Here is an 18,312-nt window from a genome sequence, read left to right as displayed (position 1 = left end):
GTGGCATTCGGTGGCTTAGTGAAAGAGCGGGGGCTTGGGAGTCAGAGGACGTGGGTTCTAATCCCGGCTCCGCCACTAGTCTGCTGTGTGACCTCGGGCAAGCCACTTAACTTCTCTGCGCTTCAGTTACCTCCTGTGTAAAATGGGGGTTAAGACTGTGAGCCCCACATGGGACAACCATGATTACCTTGTATCTACCCCAGTGCTCAGATCAGTGCTTGGCACATAGAAAGCACTCAACAAATACCATAATTATGATATTAGCACCAGCACAAGGGTGCTAGAGGTGGTGAACATCAGCATGATAAAAGATAACTTTCCAAGTACAAAGAGTGGAACGGATTGTTGATAGTGCTCTGAGTCTTTTCCATCATGTGCTCTTACGTGGATAGGATCCCACTCTCAGCTGTGTCATCTTCAAAAAGAAGGGACCGGCTGTATCCATCTACCAAAATACAAACTCTGTGCAAATATCTTCTGGATTTATGTATAATAAAAAATGAAGGTTTCCCCATCTATCTCCTTGGCAATTGTGAAACCAGCTGTCTTATAGTTTAAGAACAACCAGAGAAGAAAACACAGAATTTTTATTTATTTTGAAGATCCTTCACTGTCACTGCCTCTGTTCCAAGTGTTTTAATATAAAACTTGCCATTTAAATCAGCCAATTCTCCTTTTACCTGGAAAATTTCATTCTGAACGTGTTTTACATTCTCTCGGGTCCCCAGATTTCCTGCCTTTATTCTCACACTCATCAGTATGTAGGATTTAATATTCAGAAACAGGCTCCAGATATACGGTGTCAATAGTGTTCAACAGTCACCCCACAAGAACAGAATCAATTGAGAAGGATGACTGTGAGTGGATTTCTGACAGGGAAGTTCCCTTACCTAATGAAGTCTGAAAAAAAAAAATGCCCCCAAATCTGACAGGAAACTTTCCTTTCAGTGGGGGCTGGATTTTTATATTACTATGATGGCATCGGCGGCATTAATTCTTTGCAAACCAAGAGGGACGCTTCCTGTCTTGTTTGATGATTCTCTTGCCTTGGTCTTGTTCAGAAGGTTCTTCCCCTTGGTAAAGCACAACGGTCTCTACGGCGGGAGCCTTAAATGGCCCTCCTTCTTCTCTCCCGATCTGCATCCTGATCTGGACCGTCTCCTGTCGCACCTTTTCATAACAATAGCCGCAAAGGACCTGCTTCAGCTTTGGACGGTCACATTCGGGACAAACTTCTATATTATCCTTAGGAAAAGGGGTGGAAAAAAAAAAAGAGTAAGCACCTTTGTCCACTACCAACAAGGTGTCATGAACTCAGAAATAACAAATGGGCGGGAATTCCGTGAGCACCCAATATGTCAACAACTTCATTTCTCCAACCCCACGCTGTGAATTCCCAAGTCCTACTAAATGGTATTTATCGAGCACCTTTGCACAACATTATACCGCACCCATGGGACAGTATATTCAATATAAGTACTTATATATCATTTGCCCAAGATACGTGAAGACATTTCATTCCTTTCAGCCTTCTTAGTCGGGGAGATATGTATAACGAACTGGCACGTTTTTATTTCCTTTTTGGAAAGGCTGAATTACCCTGATGGCACTCGCTGGAGTTTTCTGAGGATCAGGGTGACGTCCCGAACAGCAGCTGCTCAACGTATAATACTGATCGAGAGGCTTTCAAGGAAAATCTGATTCACCCTCCAATCGCATTGGCGTGCTTACCTCCATAAAGACCACGGCAACACAGAAACCTCATTCCCCTAAATGCGGCTCTAGTCCGACACTACAATAAAACCAGGACACAGATCCATCTCAGGATTCTTACGCACAATCTGTTCTTGGACACGTAAGGACAAATAGCTGCCTAATGATCAAATCCTTGTTTCTAGTGCCAGAGCTGGAAACAGAGCTAGCTGAGGGGGGAAAAAAGTGGATCAAAATAGGTACTACCTTAACTTTGATAAGATTTCTGGGGTTTCTTCTCCTGCAGCGGTTGACTTCAATACTGCGTCTGTTTTTGGGGGCTGCCATCCAGAAGGTGCTATCAAAAATGCTGGGGGTCTCAGAACTCTCACTAGAGACTGGAGGCTGAAGAAATACAGTTGGACCCTCTACTGCTAACGCTGGGCCTTTCAAAGGAAAAAAAAAAAAGACAAAGCCCTTGAAACGGTCACCGAACTGACTTTTCTGACAGACCCCTTTTCAGAGCGGTAATAGAAATAGTAGCGTCATCATCTTCAGAACTCACTTTCCAAATGACTTTTTGTTATTCTTCTCTAGACTCAACTGGACTCCTTTATCCTAATACTCCGGTCTCTACGACCCACTTCGGAGTGCATTTTCTGCCTTCCTCAAAGAGATAAGCAGCCACAAAGCCCCATCAGTCATTCGTTCGGCTCAGTGGAAAGAGCACGGGCTTTGGAGTCGGAGGTCATGGGTTTGGATCCCTGTCCTGCCACCTGTCAGCTGTGGGACTGTGGGCGAGTCACTTCACTTCTCTGGGCCTCAGTTCCCTCCTCTGTAAAATGGGGATTAAGACTGTGAGCCTCACGTGGGACAACCTGATTACCCTGTATCTCCCCCAGCGCTTAGAACAGTGCTCTGCACGTGGTAAGCGCTTAACAAATACCAACATTATTATTATTATTATTAAAACTGTGAGCCCCACGTGGGACAACCTGATCACCCTGTATCTCCCCCAGAGCTTAGAACAGTGCTCTGCACATAGTAAGCGCTTTATAAATACCAACATTATTATTCATTCAATCCTATTTATTTAGTGCTTACTGTGTGCAGAGCAGTGTACTGAGCGCTTGGGAGAGTACAAGTATAAACAGACACAATCCCTGCCCACAACGAGGTCACAGTCTGGGGGGGGAACAGATGTTAATATACATAAATAAATATCAGATATATATGTGGGCTGTGGGGATGGGAGGACGAATGAAGGGAGCAAGTAGGGGCGACGCAGAAGTGGGCGGGAGAAGAGGAGTGGAGGGCTTAGGCAGGGAAGGCTTCTTGGAGGAGATGGGTCTTCAATAAGTTTTCGAAGTGGGGACGAGCAACTATCTGTGTGATTGGAAAAGGGAGGGCCTTCCAGGCCAGAGGTAGGATGTGGGGGAGATCGACGGCGAGATAATATTGGTATTTAAGCACTTACTATGTGCAGAGCACTGTTTTAAGCGCTGGGGTAGATACAGGGTAATCAAGTCGTCCCAAGAGGCTCACAGTTAATCCCCATTTTAATAATAATGTTGGTATTTGTTAAGCGCTTACTACGTGCAGAGCACTGTTCTAAGCGCTGGGGGAGATACAGGGTCATCAGGTTGACCCACGTGGGGCTCACAGTTAATCCCCATTTTAATAATAATGTTGGTATTTGTTAAGCGCTTACTATGTGCAGAGCACCGCTCTATGCGCCGGGGGAGATACAGGGGAATCAGGTTGTCCCACGTGAGGCTCACAGTTAACCCCTATTTTACAGATGAGGTCACTGAGGCGCAGAGAAGTGAAGTGACTCGCCCACAGTCACACAGCTGACAAGTGGCTGGGCAGGGATTGTCTCTGTCTGTTGCCGATCTGTACAATCCAAGTAGTTAGTACAGTGCTCTGCACATAGTAAGAGCTCAATAAATACTACTGAATGAATGAACTTGTCAGCTGTGTGACTGTGGGCAAGTCACTTCACTTCCCTGGGCCTCAGTTTTCTCATCTGTAAAAATGGGGGAAAAAGTGAGCCCCACGTGGGGCAATCTGACGATCCTGTACCTACCCCAACACTTAAGACAGTGCTCAGCACAGAGTAAGCGCTTACCAAATACCACAATTATCACTGTTATGAGCCTGGGCGTGGGTCAGAGGTCATGGGTTCGAATCCCGCCTCTGCCACTGGTCAGCTGTGTGACTGTGGGCAAGTCATTTCACTTCTCTGGGCCTCAGTTTTCTCATCTGTAAAAATGGGGTAAAAAAGTGAGCTCCACATGGGGCAACCTGATTCATTCATAATAATAATAATAATGTTGGTATTTGTTGAGCACTGACTAGGTGCAGAGCACTGTTCTAAGCGCTGGGGTAGACACAGGGGAATCAGGTTGTCCCACGTGGGGCTCACAGTTAATCCCCACTTTATAGATGAGGTAATTGAGACAGAGAAGTTGTGACTTCGGTATTTATTGAGCGCTTACTCTGTGCAGAGCACTGTCCTAAGCGCTTGCAATGTACAAATCGGTAACTCTGCACCTACCCCTGAGAGAAGCAGCGTGGCTCAGTGGCAAGAGCCCGGGCTTGGGAGTCAGAGGTCATGAGTTCGAATCCCAGCTCTGCCACTTGTCAGCTGGGTGACTGTGGGCAAGTCACTTCACTTCTCTGGGCCTCAGTTCCCTCATCTGTCAAATGGGGATGAAGACTGGGAGCCCCACATGGGCCAACCTGATGACCCTGTATCAACCCAGCGCTTAGAACAGTGCTTGGCACACAGTAAGCGCTTAACAAATCCCAACATTATTATTAAATGGGGATTAACTGTGAGCCTCCCGTGGGCCAACCTGATTCCCCTGTATAATAATACTAATAATGTTGGGATTTGTTAAGCGCTTACTATGTGCCGAGCACTGTTCTAAGCGCTGGGGGAGATCCAGGGTCATCAGGTTGTCCCACGTGGGGCTCACAGTTAATCCCCATTTTCCAGATGAGGGAACTGAGGCGAAGTGAAGTGACTGTATCTCCCCCAGCGCTCAGAACAGTGCTCGGCACATAGTAAGCGCTTAACGAATACCAACATTATTATTAGCCCCGCGCTTAGGACTGTGCTCAGCACAGAATAAGCGCTTGCCAAATCCCACAATTATCACGGTTATTGGCACCTACCGCAGGGAGGAGAGGGAGGGCCTGGGAGGAGGAATAAAAGGTTTCTTTCCAGCCTTTCCCAGCAGTGGTGGAGCCTCCCGAGCAGGCCCCGGCCCGCCATGGGGCAGGTCACCAAGAACCAGACCGACGCCATCTTGGCGACGGAGAAGCTCACGCTCTCCTAGAACGGGGAGGGCCCGGCGGACCCCAGGGCGCATGCGCCCTGGCGGGACCGCCCAGAGGCTCCTGGGAAAGCGAGTACACCGGCGGCCTGGATCCCTTCCCGCCCCCGCTGGGGGGGACTACAACTCCCAGCGGGCAGAGCGAGCGAGCGGGAGGGAGGGGAGCGCTAGTGCGCAGGCGCGGAGGCCCGGACCGTTGGACAGGGTGAAGATGGCGGAGCGCGGATACAGCTTTTCGCTGACCACATTCAGGTAGCGCCGGGGTTGGGATGGGACGGGACGGGCCGGGACGGGCCGGGACGGGACCGGCCGCACCCTGCGCCTTTCTCCGATCTCAACCTTCCCTTCTCCCACCCCGGGGACAAGCGGTCGGGTCCTGCCGAGTCATCCGGCCTCACGGAGGAGGAGCCCGGCCAGTCCTCCGCCCTTTCCCTCTCGCTCTCTCTCTTTTTTTTACCATTTAATAATGATTAAATAAGAACTATTATAGTGTCATTATATGTATTATAATTATTTAAAAAATAATAAAATGTCAGACACTGTCCCAAACCCTAGAGTAGATCCGGAAGAATATAATGTTAATAATGATGGTGGAATTTCTTAGGCCCTTACTCTGTGCCAAGCACTGGGAAGCGCTAGGGATGGATACAGGATCATCAGGTTGTCCCACGTGGGGCTCACACTTTGAATCCCCCTTTTAATAATAGAATATTTGTGGAGTACTTACTATGTGCCAAATACAGTTCGGAGCGCCAGGATGGATACGGGGTCATCAGGTTGTCCCACGTGGGGTTCACACTTTTAATCCCCATTTTAATAAGAATAATAAGGGCATTTGTGGAGCGCTTACTCTGTGCCAAATACTGTTCTAAGCGCCAGGATGGATACAGGGTCGTCAGGTTGTCCCACGTGGGGCTAACACTTTTAATCCCCATTTTAATAAGAATAATAAGGGCATTTGTGGAGCGCTTACTCTGTGCCAAACAGTGTTCTAAGCGCCGGGTTGGATACAGGGTCATTAGGTTGTCCCACATGGGACTCACACTTTTAATCCCCATTTTAATAATAATAATGTTGGTATTTGTTAAGCGCTTACTATGTGCCGAGCACTGTTCTAAGCGCTGGGGTAAACACAGGGGAATCAGGTTGTCCCATGTGGGGCTCACATCTTCATCCCCATTTTACAGATGAGGGAACTGAGGCACAGAGAAGTGAAGTGACTCGCCCACAGTCACACAGCTGACAAGTGGCAGAGCTGGGATTCGAACTCATGAGCCCTGACTCCAAAGCCCGTGCTCTTTTCCACTGCGCCACAGTAATAATAGTATCAAAAATAATAATAATAGTAATAATTATAGTGGCTCTCCTCCGTTTAGACTGTGAGCCCGTCATTGGGCAGGGATTGTCCCTAACTGTTGCCGAACGGTACAATCCAAGCGCTTAGTACAGTGCTCTGCACATTAGTGCTCAGTACTGTTGAAGGAATGAACAGGGTCATCAGATTGTCCCACTTGGGGCTCACACTTTTAATCCCCATTTTAAAAATAGTAATAATAAGGACACTTGTGGAGCGCTTACTATGTGCCAAGCACTGTTCTAAGCACCGGGATGGATATAGGGTCATCTGGTTATCCCACGTGGGCTCAGACTTTTAATCCCCATTTTACAGATGAGGGAACTGAGGCCCAGAGAAGTGAAGTACTAATAGTAATAATGGCATTTGTTAAGCGCTTACTATGGGCCGAGCACTGTTCTAAGCGCCGGGGCAGATGCAAGGTAAATGAGGTTGTCCCATGTGGGGCTCACAGTCTTCATCCCCAATTTGCAGATGAGGGAACTGAGGCTCAGAGAAGTGAAGTGACTTGCCCAGAGTCTCACAGCTGACAAGAGGCGGATTCAGGATTAGAACTCTCAATCTCCGACACCCAAGCCGTGCTCTTTCCATTGAGCCACGCTGCTGCTGCTTATTTTACAGATGAGGGAACTGAGGCCCAGTGAAGTGAGTTGCCCAGAGTCACACAGCTGACAAGTGGCGGAGCCGGGATTAGAACCCACGACCTCTGACTCTCAAGCCCAGACTCCGTCCACTAAGCCACTCTGCTCTATAGCAATAGAAGCAGAATTCATTCATTCAATCGAATTTATTGAGTGTTTACTGTATGCAGAGCACTGGACTGTTTCCCCTGGGCCATGCTGGTTCCCCATTTTTTTATGCTCCACCTCATTTAAATGCCCTCCGGTTGCATCAAGGGATTTATGAAGAGTTTGACTGCCCGCCGGGTGCTGGGATACATACAGTCGGGCCCAGTCTCTGCCCCATATGGGGCTCTCAGGCTAGTGAGAGGGAGAACAGGTATATAATCCCTTTTTTACAGATGAGGAAACTGAGGCACAGAGTGGTTAAATGATTTGCTCAAGGCCCCACAGCGGCACCTAGCAGAACCAGAATGAGAACTCTGGTCTCCAGACTCCCAACCCTGTGCTATCTTCCTTCAGGTCACAGTGCCTAATTTCCTCCTCCTGACGACTAGCTAGCTTCACACCATCATGCACTCAGGACTTGGTGTTGTATTCAATCAATAAAGTGAATCTGAGCAGATCACTATACTTGGAAAAGACCAATGTAGGTAGTAAACATGGTCCCTGCCCTTAAGGAACTTAATCCAGCAGGGGAGACAGATACTAAAATAAATTCAGGGAATCCTTATTGCAACAGTGATCAAATAGAAGAGAAGCAATTACTGGGTAACCACCCAAGAAAGGGTTTACTAATATGCTCCTCATAGAGAGGAGTTACTTTCGCAATTGACATCATTATCCCTACGTATCGTATTTAACAAGTTGGTAGGATTAAGAATTCATAGCTGGGTCAGTATTCCAAGAATGGTCACGCTATGGTGAATAGCTGTAGACTGGAGGGCTTAAACTCCATTTGGATTAGAAAGCAAGTTCCTGGGATGCCACATTAAAATGCTAATAATTATTAACGATCTTTCTCACTTTTTTTCTGTCATATGTTTGGGCGATTGAAGTGCTCGCGTGGTACAAGTAGCATCGAGTTGAAAGGGGCCTTGAAAGGTTATCTAGGGATTATTCCATTAAGGGGAAATGAAAGTAGATTCTCGTCTAAATGGGGTTCATCTAACTTTCTTTAAAAAGAAAAAAGCTGCATTTCCCTTGATGGACCTAATCCGGTAATAGGGTTGCACTCTTGCGAAATCCCATATTAAGGAAAATCACATTGCAGTACTCGGTGGGGGATGCCAAATTTTAATTTTTCATTTAGACTGACGGGGGGAAGGGAATAGGAGAGAGCACTATAGGAGGGTGTTTGGGATTATGTCCCTTTTATTGTAATCAGTCCCTGCATGCAGGCTCTCCGTTCCAAACTCTTTTACTGGAGCAGAGAGCCTGTCTAGTTTGTAAGCTCCTCGTGGGCAGAGATCACGTCATCGGGAGACTCCGTCGTTATTAGCCCTCTCCCAAGCGCCTGGTCACTGGTGTCTACACAGTAGGTACCCAGCGAATCTCGTCCTTTTCTCCCCACTGCCTCATCACTAGGTTGTGTGACCGGCTTGGAGGTTTCATTCATCCTTTGCCCACTGCCCACGGGGATGAACCGCACCCTTCCCGACCCACTGCACTATTGACTCACCTTTAGGGCTCCTGCTGTTTGCTGATGGAGGTGGCGTGTGTTGTGATGGGCAGAGAGTGAGGCAGAGGGCAGGTGCGACCTCCGCCTTGGCTTCCGCAGCCAGGGTGGGAACCCCTGAGGTCATCGAGCCAGGGATTGCCTTCGGTGGGCAGAGCTAAGGCCATTATCTCTGGTCCAAGCGGTAGGGCTGTGGCTGTCATCATTCCTGAGGGGGTGAAGTTAATGCGACTGGTGCTGAGTCCTTGGGGAGAGCGCCTGTGTGCGTGGTATCCTTGGTAGTGGAAATACACATCTGGCAGAATTCGGTGTATGTCATTAGTAAACAATCATCCTTTTTAGGAAATACTCAAAAGCAACTGTAAGGTGAAGCAGTGGGACTTAGTGGCAAGGGCCCAGGCCTGGGATTTAGAGGACCTGGCTTCTAATCTTGACTCTGCCACCAGCCTGCTGTGTGACCTTGAACAAGTCAGCTAACTTCTCTGTGCGTCAGGCTTCCTCATCTATAAAACTGGGGTTAAGTGCCTATCCTCCCTTTCACTTAGGCGGTGAGTCCCATCTGGGACCGGGTCGGTGTCCTACCTGATTTTCCTCCATCCGTCCCAGCACTTAATACCATGCTCGACACATAGCAAATGCTTAACAAATGCCATAATTATTATCATCATCAGATGTGCTGACTAAATTCACTGCTAGTAGTGGCGCTTTGGGTGAGGAGAGAGCAGTATAGTGCGGGCCCCAATCGTCTCTCCCTACCATTTTTCCGCCCCTTGATTCACGGTCCAGTCCACGGGCTGTTCAGTTAAGGTCCGTGGGTAACCCAACTGCTAGATTGCTTTGCACAGAGTACTCAGAAATTACATAAAAAATTATTCTGCACTGGAGAGAACGGGAGAACAGCCAGCTAGCTGCCTAACTTCTATTATGATTAGGCTTGTCATGTTTCAGTTGCCAAAAAATGATCCTTTGTAAAGTTATATTCCCTTAAAAACTCCCTGTAAAACCAAAACTATCACTAATGGTGATTTAACTGGCTTTTTTCTATTTTTTCTATTTGAAATCAAGAGTGAAAATGTAGAGTTTTTTGCCTTTTTCCACTTAATGATCAAAACTGGGAGAACCTGGTATTTTTGCAGTTTGTTTCTGGTTCCCATTAAACTGAGTGGAACTGTCAAGTCTGTTTTCATTGACTCTAAAAATGCTCCTATCCTTCGTGATCTGAACTACATTTTTTTCTTCTCTTCCGTTAGCCCCTCGGGGAAACTTGTGCAGATTGAGTATGCTTTGGCTGCTGTAGCTGGAGGAGCCCCTTCAGTCGGAATTAAAGGTAATGATTGTAGAGTCCTTTAAGCAGGGAGAGGAAAAGATATTTAAGTAAATGTCTTTGCATTTCAAGTCGCTTTTGTAGTGTTGTAACGCCACATAAAGTTAGGTGCATGCAGATATTTTCCTCTGTAGAACAAACTCTGCTTTCAGTGCTATTTTTGAAATAAACTGTAATTATTAGCCTTTTTTGTGTTTTGGTTAGGGATGCGGTTTGAAGGTGCCAGAGTTTGATGGCTTATAAATGAAATTTGTAAGTGGGTTATCCTTCAGATTTTCCACATGAAATTTTTCCTGATGAGAAACTTTGAATTTGGTCAGTAACTAGGAGAGGATAGATTGGCAGAATGGTTTGACGGAGAAAGATGTTTCAGTGTAGTATTGTCGATTTGTGTAAGGAATTCCTTTTTCCAATGCTCAGCTAAGAAGGAAAATGTTGGCATCTCCCAAATGAGCCTGCCCTTTGTAAAGGAAAAGGTAAGAAAAGGGGTTGGCTAGCCAGATCCCTCAAATGGGATCGGCTCAGCCAGTCCTGTGGTGACAAGAGGAGTAAAGACCTTGAGCAACTTAACATTTCCTTTTCCCTTCAGCTGCAAATGGTGTGGTTTTGGCCACTGAGAAGAAACAGAAATCCATTCTGTATGACGAGCGGAGTGTGCACAAAGTGGAACCGATTACCAAGCACATAGGCTTGGTATACAGTGGCATGGGCCCAGATTACAGGTACTGCCTATGAAACGGTTTGTATCCCCAAATTATCGCGCCTCTGACCCAGAACCTGCTCTCACAATTCCCCTATGACCCAGTTACCCAAAGGAGAGCCATCAACTAATTTGTATTAGACTTTTTCAATAAAAGGTTCTTTTCCTTTTTTTGAGGTCTTTTGTAGAGCGGGGATTGTGAGAAACATGCCTCGATAGTGCCCAGAAAACTCACGCTTTTAAAGGCTACCGTTTGGAATGTATCCTAAGAGTTATGTCCTTAAAATATTTGTAAAAACTATATTGATCAAAGAAACGTTGAGGGATTCAGAATTGTTACTGAGTTGCTAGGATATCGGAACGTTTCTCGCATTGGAGCCGCGTGTCTCGGTTTTGATTAAAGTGGTCTCTCTTGCGTCTTCGTTCAGGGTACTCGTGCACAGAGCTCGGAAGCTGGCTCAGCAATATTACTTGGTTTACCATGAACCTATTCCAACAGCCCAGCTGGTTCAGAGGGTCGCTTCTGTGATGCAGGAGTACACGCAGTCAGGGTAAGTGGGTGGCCAAACTGTTGTTCCTGATAAAAGTGCACCGTGGCTTAGCTCTTTTCAATAAGGTACCAAAAGAAAGTAAATTTGTCCGAAGAATTATGCAGCTTATTACTTCTAAAAGAAGTTTAATAGTCCCTGAGGTTACTCTCATCCAACCGGCATATTCAGTCTGTCACCAAACCCTGTCAGTTCTGCCTTTACAGCACTGCTAAAATCTGCCCTTTTAATAATAATAATAATAATAATAATAGTGTTCGTTAAGCGCTTACTATGTGCCAAGCACTGTTCTTGACTACTGCATCTGCTTCCTTGCTGACCTTCCTACCTCCTGTCTCTTCCCCACTCCAGTCCATACCTCACTCTGCTGCCCAGATCATTTTCCTAAAATAAACATTCAGTCCATGTCTCCCCATTCCTCAAGAACCTCCAGTAGTTGCCTCTCCTCTGCCTCATCAAGCAGAAACTCCTTAACATTGGCTTTAAAGCATTCAGTCAGCCTGCCCCCTTCTACCTCACCTCCCTGATTTCCTCCTACATCCCGGCGCACACACTCTGCTCCTCCAGCACCAGCCTACTCACTGTGTCCCGATCTGGTGTGTCTCGCCGCCAACCCCCTTTCCACATCCTCGCTTAGCCTGGAACTCTCTCCCCCTCCAAAAACACCAGACTATCACTGTCTCCACCTTCAAAGCTTTATTAAGTTTGCATGTCTTCCAAGAAGCCTTCCCTGATTAAGCCCTCTTTTCCTCAGCTTCCTGTCCCATCTGCATCATTCGTGTAGTTGGATCTGTGACCTTTGGGCATTTGATATTCGCCGCACCCTCAGTCTCACAGCCCTTATGTACATATTTATAAATTGTGTATTAGAAATTATATCAGTTTCTGTCTCCCCCTCTAGACTGTAAATTCATTGTGGGCAGGGAACATGTCTACAAACTGTTGTGGTGTATTCTCTCGCTCTTAATACAGTGCTCCCTACACACAGTAAGCATTCAAATACCATCGATGATTACTGTCTCAAGTGGGACTGAAGTCATTGTCATCTTCAGTGGTATTTACTGAGTGCTTACTGTGTGCAGAGCACTGTACTGAGCACTTGGGACAGTGCAGTACTACATTAAATGAGTAAAACGTGGGATGCCTGTTAATTTTCAGCTGCTGGATGGCCCAAAATGGAGGCTCCATTGGGATTTTCAGTGCACAACTGTTAACTGTTAAAATGAAATTCACATTACTGATGTCCAAATTACAAGTGAACGCTATTAGCACAGAAACCAAATTGTGTGAGCAAAATCAAACCGGTTTACATTAGTTAAAACTTGTACTCTTTGAAGTTGAATTGCATTTCCTAAGGGAAACGTGGCCCCATGCCCCCGTAGGGGGCTTCTTACAGTCTTAGTTCAAACTACATGTAAAGATTTGCTTTTTGGTTGAAATGGGCTTTTTTCTTAACCAAAATCACAGTATTTCTAACCTCCCGCTTGATAAGTCTTGTTAACTCAGTTTGCCTTTTTGGTACTCTCCTCTAGGCTGTAAGCTCATTGTGGACAGGGAACACGTTTACCATCTCTCTTGAATTGTACTCTCCCAAGCATCTTGTATAGTGCTCTGCACACAGCAAGTGCTCAGTAAATATTATTGATTGATCAGAGGCTGGTTTTGTTTTGGAAAAGTATTGGAAAGGTGCTTCTAAATCAAGCATTTGTTACCCAATTTTTGACGTTTGTCTTTGCAGTGGTGTCCGTCCGTTTGGAGTATCACTACTCATTTGTGGTTGGAATGAAGGTCGGCCTTATTTATTTCAGTCTGATCCTTCTGTAAGTATCAGCTCCACAGCAGTTATATACCCAGCTGTAATTTATTGATATTAATGTCTGTTTCCCACCCCCACCACTCCAGACTACAAGGTCACTGTGGGCAGGGAATATGTCTGTTGCTATGTTGTACCTTCCCAGGCGCTTAGTACACTGCTCTGCACACAGTAATGGCCCAGTAAATACGATGGAATAAATGAATGAATATCAGACAAATCTGAGAATCTGGGAGGTTTGCTGAAAACCTGGATAAGAAAATTGTCATACTAATTTTGAAATTAAGAAATTTAATTGGATATTAGAAAGCTTTTAGTGTGGAAATTATGGGCGTTAACCCCCTGCAAAATTAACACATTCATTAATTAATATTATGTATTCTAATAAGCCTTTTTGGACTTAAAGAAAGCTACTTTTATTGAATCAAGTTAAATTATGAGGGTGGCTTTTTGTTTGTTTTTCAATGGAGAAGACCAAGGACGTGACCTAACAGACTGCCATCCACACTGGTCTGAAAGGCTGAACAAAGCCCCAGAATGACCATTAAAAGCCTCTCTAGACTAAGTTCATTGTGGACCAGGAACATGTCTACCAACTCTGGTGTATTGCACTCTCCCAAGTGCTTAGTACAGTGCTCTGCACACAATAAGCACTCAAATAGAGAAGCAGCATGACTCAGTGGAAAGAGTCAGGGCTTGGGTTCGAATTCCGGCTCTGCCACTTGGCAGCTGTGTGATTGTGGGCAAGTCACTTCACTTCTCTGGGCCTCCTTTACCTCATCTGCAAAATGGGGATGAAGACAGTGACCCTCACATGGGACAACCAAATGACCTTGTATCTCCCCCAGCGCTTAGAACAGTGCTCTGCACATAGTAAGCGCTTGACAAATACCAACATTATCGTTGTTAAATAGCACCGATTAAGATAAATATTCCCATTTTTGATTGGAATCTAAATATGTCAGTGTGAGGATTATATCAATTTCTCTGCAGTGTCTTGTGACTGAATTTGTAAAGAGGGGATTTTGTTAGGGAGAACAAACTTTGAAATCCATGGGAATGCAATATTTTTTGCCAGTTTGTCTTTTGAGAGAGTACTGACATAGGAAAAGTTGGAACAGCTATTTTAAGTCAGGAAACAATTATCTGCAACTTGTACTGCATTTACAGTCAACTTTGCATTTTTTGACTGTCGTGCCCCCACCCACCCATGACTCAATCAGAAGTTTAACTACCACACACCCCATTTCTGCTTCTGCCCTCAATGGAAGGGAGAAGCAGTTGATCACAGTTCTCAGTAAATTTTTATTTGTCGAGACTGGCGATCCCTGCAAAACTTTTGATTTTTTTTCATATGCGTGTTAAAAACAAGCATTCGTGACCAGTCCATTGCAGCTATTTATGAAATAGCTTTTTAGGGATTATTTCGGTTTGTGTTTGTGTCTTAAGTATGTTCCCTTTTTTTATTTAGGGAGCTTACTTTGCCTGGAAGGCTACTGCGATGGGAAAGAATTATGTAAACGGAAAAACTTTTCTTGAGAAAAGGTAAGAATACTATAGGCATTTTGAAAACTTTGGTGCTTCAGAAAATTTGTCAGACAATTCTATTCGCTGAGTTGGAAGCGTGAACTCTTACCCGCTTCATTTCCTCTTAGAAATTCTCTCTAGCCTTGGCTTGATAGCACTCTCGTGGTTTCCATCATCCTACTCCTCCTCCTGAAATTCCTTTGCGGACTCTTTCTCTTCTCACCCTTTTACTTTGTGTGTCCAATAAGGATATTTTCAAGGCTTTCTACTCAGTCCATCTATATGCAGATGATGCCAAGTCTCAGCTCTGACCTTTCAACTGCTCTCCGGTGTTCTCTTTCCTCTTGCCTTGGGCAAGCTCCATCTGAAAAGTCCATCAGCTTCTTAGACTTAATACGGCCCAAATTGGATTTCGACCTTCCCTCATAAACACCTACCTCTTCCTGACTCTCATCACCCCACCAGCATCCTCCCTGTCCTGCAGATTTACGTCTCGGTCCCCTTTACTGTCTCACCTCTGACCTCCAATCCGTTTCTCCTTTGGCCTCTTCCGGAAGTGTTTCATCGATTGACCCCTCTGTTCCATCCTTATCACCTCCCTAGTGCAAACTCCTCACAGTCTGACTCAGCTCCTACAACGGCCTCCTTACTGGTCTCTCTCTGCCTCCACCTTCTCCTCAAGTCCGAGTGCTTGACATATAGGTGTGCATATCTGCCACTCAAAGCACACTGCTTTCCTCAAGCTATCTAGAGACTCCTACCCTGAACACTAGCTTCCAAGCTGTTTTTCAGCTGTCTTCTCTCCTTCCCCAGCTGCAGCTCTTCATGGGATTAGAACCCATGACCTTCTGACTCCCAGGCCCGTGCTCCATCCACTACGCCATGCTGCTTCTCAAAGCAACAAGGTCGTCTTAAATCAGGAATGACAGTAAAGTTGGATGAGCCCCAATTAAGTCGGTTTTAGATTGAGCTCCACTAAGGATAGGGGTAATATTTAATTCCCATGTGTATTCTCTTTTAGCACTTAGTACAGTGATGTGCACCAAATAAATGCTTAGTAAATAGTGTTACTACTTCCTGAGTCTCATAGAGATTTTCTTGAGAGCTTTGTCGCCCAGTATTTTAGGTTCAAATTAGGAGTTCCTGGGCTTCCTTCCTTTGTTACCAGTGGTTCATATATCCCTCTCTCAGACCAGTTGTGACCAGAATTATTTATTACAACACCCTAAGAGCAAACATCTAAAATTTGGCAAATTGATGTGCCATATGACCTTACAGCAAGCCTATTTCCCTCATTCTTGTGAATGGTCTGCTTTCGTGGGTATGTGTTTATATGTAAGCAACAATTCTAAAAAGCTGTAAATGACTAATAAATTATTTATAGAGCCATTGGCGAGCAAGTGCATCATTAAATAGAAAAAAGGGAAAGTAGTCCTATATTGACGTGTTGCAGAAACATTGTTAGAATGGCACTTGCATGGGGTCAGGAATGGACGTCCAAGATTATGAGGAAGAAAGTGGTACATTCACCATCAGTATTGAGAATGGACAGCTGAAGTAAGATAGTACGACAGGAGCAGCGTAGCCTAGTGGAAAGAGCGCAGGCCATCTAATCCTTAGGCACTTAGGGACATCTCCATCTATTTTTTAATGTCTGTTTTCCCCTCTGATCTGTAAACTCCTTGTGGGCAGGGCTCATGTCTGCCTCCCGTATTGTATTGGACTCTCCCAAGGGCTTAGTAGGCAATAAGTGCTCAATAAATACCATTGATTGGGAATCAGAGGACCTGGGTTCTAACCCTGGATCTATCGTCTACAGAGTGACCTCGGGCAACAAGTCACTTCTGTGCCTCAGTTTCCTCATCTAAACTGAGGAGTAAATAGTTCTTCCTCCTGCGTAGACTGAGCCCCCAGCCATGTGGGACAGGGACTGTCTGACTTAATTACCATGTATCTTCATCAGCACTTAGTAATGAATCATTTATAATTATTGAGCGCCTACTGTGTGCAGAGCACTGAACTAAGGACTAGAAAGAGATGATAGATATCTTCCTGGCTCACAAGAAGCTTTCAGTGCTTGGCTCATAATACACACTTAACAGATACGACGGTTATGAAGTAAAAGATTCAGTCCCGGCCTTGAATTCAAAATTTCTTGGAAGTCTTATGTGCCCGCTTTCCTTTTTGTGTTGACGGTCAGAAGCTAACCGAGGCTTAAATGCATTGGAACTGAGTCTATGAGATGGTTGTGGTTATTAACGTGAAACTGGCTCCTACTGAAAAGTTGATTTTTAATGATTTATTTGTTCAGAATGCTTATGAAAACAAGGATATTTTCTTCAAAAGTTCGTTCCAAAAGTCCCCCTCTTTTTTGCATTTTTCAGATACAATGAAGATTTGGAGCTTGAAGATGCTATTCATACAGCAATCTTAACACTAAAGGTTAGCCTAATTTATTGAATGATGGGTTTATAACGATTTTTAAAGCAATTGCTTACACATCCAAGACAAAGATCTTTTTGTTTGTTTTTCCTCCTCCCAGGAGAGCTTCGAAGGCCAGATGACAGAAGATAACATAGAAGTCGGCATCTGCAATGAAGCAGGGTTCAGGAGGCTCACGCCAACCGAAGTTAAGGATTACTTGGCTGCCATTGCGTAGTGTCCAAGTGACTGAAGGGTCTTGAGTTCCAGTACTGGCAATAACCTCCTTAAAAGTATATTTGTTTTGCATTTTTTTTGCATACTCGTTTCTACATGGTTCAATGTACAGATCCTTTTAAAATTACATGGTGCAAATGACAATGAAGTATCGAATCCAGTTTGCTAGCATTTTGGATATTGAGTAAAATTTTATCTGCTGGTTGGTTTTTTTTGGTGGAGGGATTGTTTTTTGTTTTTAATGTGTAAACTGCCTTGATCTTCAGGGTAGAAACAAAATGTCATGAACGTTAAATAAAGGTCGGCAATTTCCTTCCCGGTGGATATCTCTATAACAATTCAGCCAGAGAGATCCTTGGGTAATATCTCCAAAGCTATTTCCAAATCTGAGATAAAGAGGACATTTAAAACATACTCCAGTTTTACTGGCTGTTCAACGCGCGTGCACTGGCTTAAATTCGGTCTTTATAAACATTGGGATTTTCGGAGTATTTAACTTTGTGCAGAGCACTGTATTAGTCACTTGGAAGAGTGCCATACAACTGTTAATACACCACTTTACAGTCTAGAACTAGTCTCTTTAAGTCTTGTATTTTAGAACATTGCAGCACACTTCAGAATCACTATTCTTTGTGATGGGATGAGTGCTTTTCAATTAGAATCATTTTAAGTTGTAAAATACAGGCTTCATTCCCTCTCCTGTGATTAAAAGATGTAATCTCTACAAGGGAGAATTCTGAAAGACAATTGGGCAGTAGAGGGGGACAGTACTAAAATTTGACCTGTTCCAGGTAAACTTTTCATTCTCAGGATGAGCAGGTCCCCAACTAAGACTCATCCTGTTAATGTGAAAAAGGCAGGGGCTTAAGTCTTGTTGTTTTTCTGGGTCCCCTCTCAGTCCCCCGTAAGGGGTCCATTTCCTGGAGCCTAAAAGTGGAAATGACTTATTTATTCTCTATTGTCCCCCCCCTCCAAAAAAAAAATGCTAGTTGTTGACAGAAGATCACGATACATTCCCAAGGTTCTGATAATCACCATCTTTGACAGAAAATTC

At 44.9% G+C, this 18,312-nt stretch overlaps 2 protein-coding genes across 2 annotated transcripts; one reads left to right on the top strand and one right to left on the bottom strand.

Annotated features, from left to right (window-relative positions):
• Nucleotides 1–569: 569 nt before the first annotated feature.
• Nucleotides 570–5,048, bottom strand: MRPL32 (mitochondrial ribosomal protein L32). The gene is made up of 3 exons (XM_001507764.5): nt 4,876–5,048; nt 1,960–2,138; nt 570–1,245 (listed from the first exon to the last, which is right to left on the bottom strand). The coding sequence occupies exons 1-3, from the start codon at nt 5,006–5,008 to the stop codon at nt 991–993; spliced, it is 567 nt and encodes a 188-aa protein (XP_001507814.1). The 5' UTR covers nt 5,009–5,048; the 3' UTR covers nt 570–990.
• A 141-nt stretch (nt 5,049–5,189) lies between these two features.
• Nucleotides 5,190–17,574, top strand: PSMA2 (proteasome 20S subunit alpha 2). Its single transcript, XM_007663452.3, has 8 exons — nt 5,190–5,288; nt 9,939–10,015; nt 10,602–10,734; nt 11,141–11,263; nt 12,999–13,080; nt 14,545–14,618; nt 16,985–17,042; nt 17,143–17,574. Exons 1-8 carry the CDS (start codon nt 5,248–5,250, stop codon nt 17,257–17,259), a joined length of 705 nt encoding a protein of 234 aa, XP_007661642.1. The 5' UTR covers nt 5,190–5,247; the 3' UTR covers nt 17,260–17,574.
• Nucleotides 17,575–18,312: the final 738 nt, after the last annotated feature.

This window comes from Ornithorhynchus anatinus, chromosome 4 (assembly GCF_004115215.2).
Source record: "Ornithorhynchus anatinus isolate Pmale09 chromosome 4, mOrnAna1.pri.v4, whole genome shotgun sequence".
NCBI classification, from domain to species: Eukaryota; Metazoa; Chordata; class Mammalia; order Monotremata; family Ornithorhynchidae; genus Ornithorhynchus; species Ornithorhynchus anatinus.
This window is presented reverse-complemented; position numbering and strand designations above follow the sequence as displayed.